The 12,229-nt window shown below is 43.8% G+C and overlaps 2 protein-coding genes across 2 annotated transcripts in view; both read right to left on the bottom strand.

Moving 5' to 3' along the window:
* LOC149441847 (uncharacterized) overlaps window positions 1-4,466 on the bottom strand; it is a 70,606-nt gene extending 66,140 nt beyond the window's left edge. The window contains exons 1-2 of the mRNA XM_089656830.1: window positions 4,455-4,466; window positions 3,653-3,740 (exon numbers count right to left, since the gene is read on the bottom strand). Coding sequence (XP_089512956.1) covers window positions 3,653-3,740; window positions 4,455-4,466 — 100 coding nt within the window. The remainder of the gene's footprint in view (window positions 1-3,652; window positions 3,741-4,454) is intronic.
* Window positions 4,467-10,293: 5,827 nt separating this feature from the next.
* Window positions 10,294-12,024, bottom strand: LOC149441846 (uncharacterized). The gene has a single exon (XM_089656829.1). The coding sequence runs from the start codon at window positions 12,022-12,024 to the stop codon at window positions 10,960-10,962; it is 1,065 nt and encodes a 354-aa protein (XP_089512955.1). The 3' UTR covers window positions 10,294-10,959.
* Between the last annotated feature and the right edge of the window lie 205 nt (window positions 12,025-12,229).

The following is a 12,229-nucleotide window of genomic DNA, read 5'->3' as shown; positions in this document are numbered from 1 at the left end:
ACCACATTCCACAGTTCTTCTCTATTTCTTGGTTTGGCCTCAGAAACGGCATTTTTGATGTCACCCCACAAGTTTTCTATTGGATGAAGATCCGGTGATTGGGCTGGCCACTCCATAACGTCCATCTTGTTGGTCTGGAACCAAGATGTTGTACGTTTACTGGTGTGTTTGGGGTCGTTGTCTTGTTGGAACACCCATTTCAAGGGCATTTCCTCTTCAGCATAAGGCAGCATGACCTCTTCAAGTATTCTGATGGATTCAAACTGATCCATGATCCCTGGTATGCGATAAATAGGCCCAACACCGTAGTATGAGAAACATCCCCATATCATGATGGTTGCACCACCATGCTTCACGGTCTTCACAGTGTACTGTGGCTTGAATTCAGTGTTTGGGGGTCGTCTGACAAACTGTCTCCGCCCACTAGACCCAAAAAGAACAATCTTACTTCCATCAATCCACAAAATGTTGCACCATTTCTCTTTAGGCCAGTCAATGTGCTCTTTGGCAGATTGTAACCTCTTCAGCACACGTCTTTTTTCCAACAGTGGGACTTTGTGGGGACTTCTTGCAGATAGCTTGGCTTCACATCGGCGTCTTCTAATTGTAACAGTCCTCACAGGGAACGTCACACCTTCTTTCATCTTCCTGGAGCTGATTGTTGGCTGAGTCCTCACAGGGAACGTCACACCTTCTTTCATCTTCCTGGAGCTGATTGTTGGCTGAGTCCGCACCATTTTGGCTATTCTTCTATCCATTCCAATGGTAGTTTTTCGCTTTCTTCCGCATCTTTCAGGTTTTGGTTGCCATTTTAAAGCATTTGCCATCATTTTAGCTGAGCAGCCGATCATTTTCTGCACTTCTTTATATGTTTTCCCCTCTCCTATCAACTTTTTAATCAAGGTACGCTGTTCTTCTGAACAATGTCTGGAACGACCCATTTTCCTCAGAATTTCAGAGAGAAATGCACTGTAACCAGCATGTCCAACATTTGCTGCCTTCCTTCCTTAAATAAGGGCAATAATTGCCACCTGTTTTTCAAAGAATGAATGACCTCACTAATAGAACTCCACACGGCTATTATTTTGAACACGCCCCTTTCAATGACACAGAATCAGCAGCATGCATGTCATGACTGTTGGGTCTGTTGGATTTCTATGACTCTACTACACCTGCTAGGAAATTATTTGCCATGTAGAAATATCATTTCCACCAAAAACAGTGATTGATCCGGTTAGTGATGTCTGACTGCTAGTATTTTGAACATAACTGTATATCTAATGCCTTGGAAGTTCTTTTGTACCCTTCTCCTGACTGATACCTTTTAACAATGAGATCCCTCTGTCAAGGTCCTACCTTTTCCCAGAGACTGTCCATCTTGGGTTTCTGCAGAGCATGGTGGGTGTCTTTTATGCCTTCAGGTCTCTGAGGTCCATCCCCCAGAGGGGTGTGGCTGAGCACATATAAGCCTGTGATCCGCACATGCTCTTTGCACTTGTGTCTTGTGTCTTTGTGTCGCTACAGCTCTGTTCATACTCTCGTGACTCTCCTGGAATCTGACTCGGCTTGTGACTAGACCATTCTCTGTGTTTTCCTTTGATCTGACCTTCCGTTGCTGAACCCGGCCCATGACCTGTGATTTTCATCTACTGTTCTGTACCGTTTTGTCCTGTTGTTGTCGACCCGGCCTGACTGACTACGCTATTGTCATTCCTACCAGCTACACGCCATTGGCGGTGGCCATTACCGCAGCCGGGGTATCTCGGGGGCTGCGACCTGGTTCCTGGCTGTGTCAAGTCCATCCCCACCATCAGGGGCCCCGGTGAAGGGCAGCCTGGGACTTAGACTCCACTCCCTGAGGGACTTCGGTCTGTTGGTGGTGGTTGTCATCAGTCAGTGCGTTACCCTGCCACTAGGCCTACCTATCCATTCCAAATCCCTGCCCTGACACCCTCTGATGCTTTGGAAGCTCTCTGCAGACCATGGCTTTTGCTGTAGGATGCGACTAAGAAAATGTCAGAAAAGACCGACTAGAACAGCTGAACTTTATTTAGGGTTAATCAGAGGCACTTTAAATGATGGCGGGTGTGTACTGACTCCTATTTAACATGATTGTGAATGTGATTGCTTCATTCTGAACACAGCTACATCCCCCAATTATAAGAGGGTGTGCACACTTATGCAACCACATTATTTTAGCATTTTTTGTTGACTTCCCCTTAAAAGATTTCAGTTTGTTTTTCAATTCAGTTGTACAGTTTATAGGTCACATTAAAGGTGGAAAAGTTTGGAAATGAGTTATCCTTGTCTCATTTTTTTACATCACAGAAACCTGACATTTTAACAGGGGTGTGTAGACTTTTTATATCCACTTTAGAGTATATAGTGCAGGGGTCAGGAGTATATAATGTACAACAGAGTATATAGTGCAGGGGTCAGGAGTATGTAATGTACAACATAGAGTATATAGTGCAGGGGTCAGGAGTATGTAATGTACAACATGGAGTATATAGTGCAGGGGTCAGGAGTATGTAATGTACAACATAGAGTATATAGTGCAGGGGTCAGGAGTATGGAATGTACAACATAGAGTATACAGTGCAGGGGTCAGGAGTATATAATGTACAACAGAGTATATAGTGCAGGGGTCAGGAATATGTAATGTACAACATAGAGTACATAGTGCAGAGGTCAGGAGGATGTAATGTACAACATAGAGTATATAGTGCAGGGGTCAGGAGTATGTAATGTACAACATAGAGTATATAGTGCAGGGGTCAGGAATATGTAATGTACAACAGAGTACATAGTGCAGGGATCAGGAGTATGTAATGTACAACATAGAGTATATAGTGCAGGGGTCAGGAGTATGTAATGTACAACAAAGTATATAGTGCAGGGGTCAGGAGGATGTAATGTACAACAGAGTATATAGTGCAGGGGTCAGGAGTATGTAATGTACAACATGGAGTATATAGTGCAGGGGTCAGGAGTATGTAATGTACAACATAGCGTATATAGTGCAGGGGTCAGGAGTATGTAATGTACAACATAGAGCATATAGTGCAGGGGTCAGGAGTATGTAATGTACAAGAGTACATAGTGCAGGGGTCAGGAGTATGTAATGTACAATATAAATTATACAGTGTAATGGTCAGGACTCATAATATTGTTATTAAGTAATTAAAGGTCCTTAAAAGGTTGCTTCTCTCCCATCTCCTGAGACTGCACTCAGTGACTTGGGTCTGAGACACTACAGACATATCCCTCCACCCGGCACAGCCAGCAGACAACAGAGCAAGGAACCCTGGGAGAAATGTTCTGTTAGAGATCTTACTAGACCCGGACATGGGGAAGAATACCCAAATCACATGTCTCATGGGCCTAAGTAGAGCAATGTCTATGGTGAAAATGCACATTTTGCTGCCAGCTGAACCCCAGAACCTCCATAAATCCAGTCTAGATACATAAATTGTGTCTGCAGCACAGAGAAGGAAGATTATCCGAGAGAAATCCAGGAATACAGGACGGGGAACACAGCTCAGGAAAGTGACCAGGGGATTACAGGCTGATATCACCCAGTCCCCGCCCTACTCTGGACCAATCAGTGAGCAGTATGGGTGGAGGAATGGATTTAGTGTTCATGACCCACCTGTGCTGATCTCTGTAGGATCATCCCTCACATACGCCTCTTCTTCTTCTGCTTTCACCTCAAATTCTATATCGATTGGATCTCCACTCTAAATCAAGGAAATGAGAGAAAATATCATCTGTAAAATATAAGGTCACATAAAAATCCACACATCATCTTTACAAGTCCATGTTCTAGATGCTCCATCCCACCAACCTTGTAATGGTGAGGGATGGTGTGACCTTCCTGTGTGGAATCCCGGGAATACAGAGGACGGGGACATCTCTCTGGTGGGTTCCCATGACTGGATCCATCTGTAGGAAACACACACACTGACTGAATCCATTGTTTCTATGTGTTTATCAGATGATGGGGGATCTAGGTGGATCCTCCGTACTGCTCTCTCCTTTACAATAAAGTCTCCTCTTACCCGGTGATGTGAGGGGCGGCTGATTGTCCATCATGACGTCCTTGTAGAGATCCTTGTGTCCTTCTAAATACTCCCACTCCTCCATGGAGAAATAGACAGTGACACCCTGACACCTTATAGGAACCTGACACACACAATGATACAGTCACCATCCAGACACATCCCTTGTCTGTTACTGGAGAATGTCCCAGAATTCCCGGCACCGCTCACCTCTCCTGTCAGCAGCTCAGTGATCTCTCTGGTGACTTCTAGAATCTTCTTCTTCTTTCTCTCTTCTATCAGGGAGGGAGGTGGAGGCAATGTGATGTCATATGATCTCCAGACTTCACAGGAGGAAAACTACATCTGAACACAAATAGTCACATCAAATGATATTCCCAGAATCCTCCTCACCTCTCCGGCCATTTCTCTGTTTTTTAACGTCCCACTTCAGAATGAAGTATAATTTCCCCCCACAGGACCCCCACATAACTCAGGGTAAAGTTTGGAGTATGCAGTTCTGATGTCATTACATATGACAGGACAAACAGTCCCACTGTGCTAGTGAGAATAGCAAGTACCTGCTGACATCCTAAGAACATCAGAAAAAAAACGCCAGAAGGAGGGACATTGGGAGGAGGAGCTGTGAGGTCAGTGTAAAAAAAGGGGACTATCCTCCTGCGCTTAATATGAATAAATCCCTATACTTACAGCTGCTATCACTCTCCCTTAACCATTAAGTCAAAAAGTACCACACCCTAAAATAGTGAAGCGCTAAAATAAATCCCTATATACACACAATAGGTACCATCAAAAACTATAATAATTATAAAATACCATCCAATTAGAACTATGAGATATCCAATAGAACAGTGGGATATCTCAAATAAATATAATAAAACAACGTGACATATATAACTCAAAATAATATAAATCCGTGATTGAAAATAAATATGTGACAAAATTAATATTCCCTTAATTATTCCATCCTTCAAATTAATCTGTGGTATGAAATCAAAATCCGTCGTTATAATATTCAATAATAAAATAATTATATATATATATATATATATATATATATATATATATATATATCCGTGATATATTGTGACAAACCTATAAAATTGGAATTAATAAAACTGTGATTCTTAATCAAAATAAGTGATTATTAATTTCTGTGACGAACCATAAATCAAAATATTCCATAAAAAAAATTCATTATATATTAAATCCACTATTTCTTATGATAAATAAATATATAAAAATAACACTGTGCCTAAAATAAGTGAAAAAAGTCCATGCAATAATGTGAAAACACTCAGTGATCTTCACTTCTAGTGCTCAAAAGGAATCCTCCAATGGCAGCAGTGCCTGCTCACCTCCCCACCTTGACCCACACAGGGCCACAAGGCTATAGCTCTCAGGGGATCACAGGACTTCCACTCCACCTCCTCTCAAACGTCATATAGGACACAAACAGAACTTCCCATAGTGTAATACTGCTTAATTAGACACTCAGTACAACATATTGTTTCCACTCACATTTGTTTCCCCTCCCCTCTAAAGCATGCGCACATCACTCCCATACTTAACAAGCCCTCCCTGGACCCCACCAACCTGAACAACTTAAGACTCATCTCCCTGCTGCCATTTACCTCTAAACTCCTAGAACGCTTAGTCTACAATCACCTGAGCTCCCACCTCACTGACAACAACCTTCTTCACCCTTTACAGTCTGGCTTTCACTCACTACACTCCACTGACACTGCCCTACCAAACCTCACTAATGATCTACTAACTGCTAAAACCAATGGCCACTACTCTGTACTCATCCCAACCAATGGCCAATACTCCGTACTCATCCCAACCAATGGCCTCTACTCTGTATTCATCCCAACCAATGGTCACTTCTATGTACTCATCCCAGCCAATGGCCACTACTCCATACTCATCCCATCCAATGGCCACTACTCCGTACTCATCCCAACCAATGGCCAATACTCCGTACTCATCCCAACCAATGGCCTCTACTCTGTATTCATCCCAACCAATGGTCACTTCTATGTACTCATCCCAGCCAATGGCCACTACTCCATACTCATCCCATCCAATGGCCACTACTGCATACTCATCCCAACCAATGGCCACTACTCCGTACTAATCCCAACCAATGACCACTACTCCGTACTCATCCCAACCAATGGCCACTACTCCGTACTCATCCCAACCAATGGCCACTACTCCGTACTCATCCCAACCAATGGCCACTACTCCGTACTCATCCCAACCAATGGCCACTACTCCGTACTCATCCCAACCAATGACCACTACTCCATACTCTTACTACTTGACCTCTCTGCGGCTTTTGATATTGTTTACCATCCCCTCCTCCTCAAAAAACTCCACTCTCTTGGCCTCCAAGACTCTGCTCTCTCCTGGTTCTCCTCCTACCTATCGCAGCGCTCCTTCAGCGTTACCTATAATGTCACCTCCTCCTCTTCACTCCCTTTCTCTGTAGGGTTCCCTCAAGGTTCTGTCCTTGAACCCCTTCCCTTCTCCATCTACACCTCCTCCCTTGGTCACTTGATAAACTCCCATGGCTTTAAGTATCATCTCTATGCTGATGACACACAAATCTATCTTTCTACTCTTCACCTCACCCCTTCAGTCTCCTCCTCACCTCACCCCTTCAGTCTCCTCTCCCATCACTAACATACTAAGTTACATATTGGCATGGATGTCACTCCACTTCCTCAAAATCAATCTTTCCAAAACTGAGCTCTTAGTATTCCCTCCAGCCCGTGCCCCCTCCCCCGACTTCTCCATCAAGATCAATAACACAATCAGTCCCTCCCCTCATGCCAGGGTACTAGGTGTAATCCTAGACTCCCATCTGTCCTTTCAGCCCCAAATCCAATCACTGTCCAAATCTTGTAGACTTCACCTCCGCAACATCTCCAAGATACGCCCGTTCCTAACCTCGGAAACCACTAAGCAACTCATTCACTCCCTTGTTATATCTCGCCTTGACTATTGTAACTCCCTCCTCATTGGCTGACCTCTCCGCAGGCTATCCCCACTCCAGTCCATCATGAATGCTGATGCCAGACTCATCCACCTTACTAACCGTTCTGTATCTGCCACCCCTCTCTGCCAATCCCTCCACTGGCCCCCATTCAGTGTCCTTCACCCCTCTCTGCCAATTCCTCCACTGGCCTCCATTCAGCGTCCTCCATCCCTCTCTGCCAATCTCTCCACTGGCTTCCCATTGCCCAACGGATAAAATTCAAAACACTAACTATGACATACAAAGCCATCCATGACACTGCCCCAAATTACATCACCAATCTTATCTCTAAATGTCACCCAAACCATACTCTTCGCTCCTCGCTCTCTAGCTCCCTTGTCTCCTCCTCCCATGCTTGTCTCCAGAGCTTCTCCCATCCTCTGGAACTCTCTACCCTAATTTATAAGACTATCACCTACTCTGCTCACTTTTAGGTGATCTCTGAAAACCTATCTCTTCAGGGAAGCCTATCCTGCCCTCAGTTTATACTGGAATCCTTTACTCTTCCAACCAGTCCATCCCCCACAGTTATTACCTTTTGTACCACTAGCCCCTCCCTTTTACATTGTAAGCTCCCAGGATCAGGCCCTCCTATCCCTCTTGTATTGATCTGTATTGTCTCCCGTTATATTGTAAAGCGCTGAGCAAACTGTTGGCACCATAAATCCTGTATAATAATAATAATATTTTTTTCTCTCATCCGACTTGCTGAATGATAAAACTGAACCATGTAGGCCAGCTTTGGGAGCAAATATATTATCATCAACTCCTCCCCCTGAAGGGGTTCATCTGGGTTCCCACACTATATATGTGTGTATCATCATTTGCTGGAGATAAAAGACGTCACAGTGACTATGGAGGAAGAGGACGGACATGACTATGGATAAAGAGGATGGACATGATGGGGGATTACTGGGTGTAAATAGGAAATAACATCTTATTACCACCTCTGCTGCTACTTCCACCGATGTCTCTTTTTCTTTGTGCCACATGGAACTTTGTCTTTATTCCAGGTCACTTCCTGTTTGTACCTGACATCACTTCCTGTTTGTACCCGACATCACTTCCTGTTTGTACCTGACATCACTTCCTATCTGTCTTCTATAGAGACTTCCTGTCTGGGTAGAAATGAGATCACCACCTTGTGGAGCTCAGAGGAACTGCAGCCCCGAGAAGCGTCTGGTAGTGTAGATCTCATTTGTTGCCACAAGTTTTTCAAAATTGAAAAAAAAAACAAAAACTATTGCAGCGCTGTATAGCAAAAAAATGGCATAAATTGCAGTATCAATATCAAAGTTTGTAGACGCTATAACTATCACACAAAGCAATCAATATACACTTATTGGGATTTTTAACCAAAAACATGGAGCAGAATACATTTTGGCCTAAATTTATGAAGCAAGTTTAGTTTTTTTAGATATAGTTTAAGACAGAAACAAGAAAATATTGTTCTTTTCAAAAAAATTTTATTTTTCACAAAAATGTTTTTGTTTATAGCGCCAAAAATAAAAAGTGCACAGGTGATCAAATATCACCAAAAGACAGCTCTATAGTTAAACTATTACAGCGCTGTATAGCAAAAAATGGCATAAATTGCAGTATCAATATCATAGTTTGTAGACACTATAACTTTCACACAAAGCAATCAATATACACTTAGTGGGATTTTTCACCAAAAACATGGAGCAGAATACATTTTGGCCTACATTTATGACTAACTTTGAGTTTACTATATATTTTTTATAGCCAAAAGTAAAAAATTTTGTTTTTCTTCAAAATCTTCAGTCTTTTTTTTATTAAAGTGCAAAAAATAAAAAGCGCACAGGTGATCAAATACCACCAAAAGAAAGCTCTATTTGTGTGAAAAAAGAACGTAAATTTAATTTGGGTACAGCACTGTATGACTGCGCAATTATCAGTTAAATTAGTGCAGCGCTGAATATAAAAAAGATGCGTGGTCAGGAAGGGGGTAAATCCTTTGGAGGGCAAGGGGTTAAACATGTCCAGCAAAAAAAAAATAAAATCATAAATTTCGGCCAAAGTGTATTCTGCTCCGTGACTTTGCTAAAAATAAAATCGCAATCCGTGTAAATGAATTGCTTTATGTGAAAGTTACAGCATCTACAAATGGCGGGATAGATACTAGGATTGTGTTTTTGTTACTAGTGTGATAAATATTTTGGGCCTACAATAATTTTTACCATCATTGTGAACTTTTGATAGAAGTCTCAGCCTCAGTTCCTGCAACTTCCCGGAACTGCACTTTCTAAGTGGACATTGACTGTATATAAGATTTCCCAGGTGTTTTATCACCCCAACACCCCCCATGAAGGTTTCCTGTGTCATTCCTAACACCTCCTAGAGAGTATTGTCATCCATCTTCCTGCGGGAACTGAATTCAGAGGAGGTATGATCAGTGACTGTCATCCATCTTCCTGCGGGAACTGAATTCAGAGGAGGTACGATCAGCGATTGTCATCCATCTTCCTGCGGGAACTGAATTCAGAGGAGGTACGATCAGCGATTGTCATCCATCTTCCTGCAGGAACTGAATTCAGAGGAGGTACGATCAGCGATTGTCATCCATCTTCCTGCGGGAACTGAATTCAGAGGAGGTATGATCAGCGATTGTCATCCATCTTCCTGCGGGAACTGAATTCAGAGGAGGTACGATCAGCGACTGTCATCCATCTTCCTGGGGGAACTGAATTCAGAGGAGGTACGATCAGCGACTGTCATCCATCTTCCTGCGGGAACTGAATTCAGAGGAGGTAGGATCGGCGACTGTCATCCATCTTCCTGCGGGAACTGAATTCAGAGGAGGTATGATCAGCGACTGTCATCCATCTTCCTGCGGGAACTGAATTCAGAGGAGGTATGATCAGCGACTGTCATCCATCTTCCTGGGGGAACTGAATTCAGAGGAGGTACGATCAGCGACTGTCATCCATCTTCCTGCGGGAACTGAATTCAGAGGAGGAACGATCAGCAATTGTCATCCATCTTCCTGCGGGAACTGAATTCAGAGGAGGTATGATCAGCGACAGTCATCCATCTTCCTGCGGGAACTGAATTCAGAGGAGGTATGATCAGCGATTGTCATAGAAAGGATGGCGCTCTACTTCCTGCTCTCTGTGCTTTCCATCCCCCATCAACCAATCACCATGGAAATGATCAGATCAATGAAACGTTTGTCATAGACAGACCATCATGTGCCGATCATATACACAGACATTTGTATCACGGGAAACATACAAGACACATGTATGGAGAAAGACACGGGAAAGTCCCAATATGTGCATTCACCAATCACTCCTTCATTCCCGGTATACACACAATTCCATTGCTTCCATGTGTACACCATCAGTCACTCTTCTAGAATTGGGACATTTTATTACCACCCACCTCTTCAGTGATCCCCCACCATGCAAGTATTATCCTCACCTACAACTGTGGGCCTAATGCGTGCTTGGAACATTTGTCCACAAAGTATTAATAATAGACCTCCAAGTGTTTGTGAAATCTCCCACCACAAATGTACTCAGCCAATCACAGGGCAGGACTCCATTTTTATTCTTCTCCTGCCATCAATGACCAACCCGGTCCCACACTTCATCCATGTCTTTGGGGACCTCTGATCTCTTTATGAACTGTTTCTTCCATGATGAAGATCAGCCATGGAGTATATCTGAGGTGTATATCAGGGTGTGCTTCTTCCCCACATAAGAGCTGGGATGTCCAGCAACATTCATCTAGAAGACATTTCCCACACTCAAGGCACTAATACACCTCCAGGGTTGTGTGGGACCCCTGATGTACAGGAGGACAGGACTTCAGTGCGGAACATTTCCCTCACTCAGGAGTGGAAAGTAGCTTCTCCCTCATGTGCAAACTGTGATGTTTGTAAAGATGGGACTTCTGTGAAAAACATTTCCCACACTCAGGAGTGGAAAGTAGCTTCTCCCTCATGTGCAAACTGTGATGTTTGTAAAGATGGGACTTCTGTGAAAAACATTTCCCACACTCAGGACAGGAATACGGCTTCTCCCCTGTATGAGATCGCTGATGTGTATAAAGACTGTACTTCACTGAAAAAAATTTCCCGCACTCAGAACAGGAATACGACTTCTCCCCTGTGTGAGATCTCTGATGTCTGTAAAGATGAAACTTTTGTGAAAAACATTTCCCGCACTCAGAACAGGAATACGGTTTCTCCCCTGTGTGAGATCTCTGATGTTTGTCAAGATCAGACTTCTCTGAAAAACATTTCCCACACTCAGGACAGGAGTACAGCTTCTCCCCTGTGTGCAATCTCTGATGAGTGTAAAGACTGGATCTATCCGAAAAACATTTCCCGCACTCAACGCAGGAATATGGTTTTTCCCCCGTGTGAGATCTCTGATGTGTGTAAAGACTAGACATGTCTGCAAAACATTTCCTGCACTCAAGACAGGAATATGGCTTTTCCCCCGTGTGAGACCTTTGATGTCTGTAAAAATGTGACTTTTCTGAAAAACATTTCCCACACTCAGGACAGAAATATGGCTTCTCTCCCGTGTGAGATCTCTGATGTCTGTAAAGACTGGACTTCACAGAAAAACACTTCCCGCACTCAGTACAGGAATATGGTTTCTCCCCCGTGTGAGATCTTTTATGCACATTAAGACCAGATTTACAATGGAAACCCTTCCCGCACTCAGGACAGAAGAATCTCTTCCCTGTTGGAAGGCCGGCCCGGTCCCGCACAGTCTGAGGATCCTCAGGATACGAGGAATCCGATGGTCCATCTACACTGGGTGGTGCCGGATGGACATTGGAGGGAGCCGGGTTTTCTCCTGGACTATACTGAGTGATGTCCTCATCCTCTACTTTCCAGTCTGGAGACAAAGTGAGACAATCCTCGGAGGCTTTCCTCATCTCCCGGCCATGGACTAAAATACAAAGACAAAGAGGATTACTAGACAGGAGCTGATTGGTTCCCCCAAACCAGGACTCCGCCCACATCAGGCAGCTTGGTCTCTGAGGAGCTTACAATTCCACCCTCAAGGTGTCACAGTCGCCCCCTCGCCTGCTATCCCTTCCTCCCCTCAGTTCAGGTGGCCTGCAGCAGCTCCCCCCTCAC

Source organism: Staurois parvus, unplaced genomic scaffold (genome assembly GCF_062004578.1).
Source record: "Staurois parvus isolate SC_StPar_1 unplaced genomic scaffold, SC_StPar_1.0 ptg000941l, whole genome shotgun sequence".
Classification (NCBI taxonomy): Eukaryota; Metazoa; Chordata; class Amphibia; order Anura; family Ranidae; genus Staurois; species Staurois parvus.
The sequence above is the reverse complement of the archived record's forward strand: the minus strand, read 5'-3'. Positions and strand labels throughout refer to the sequence as shown.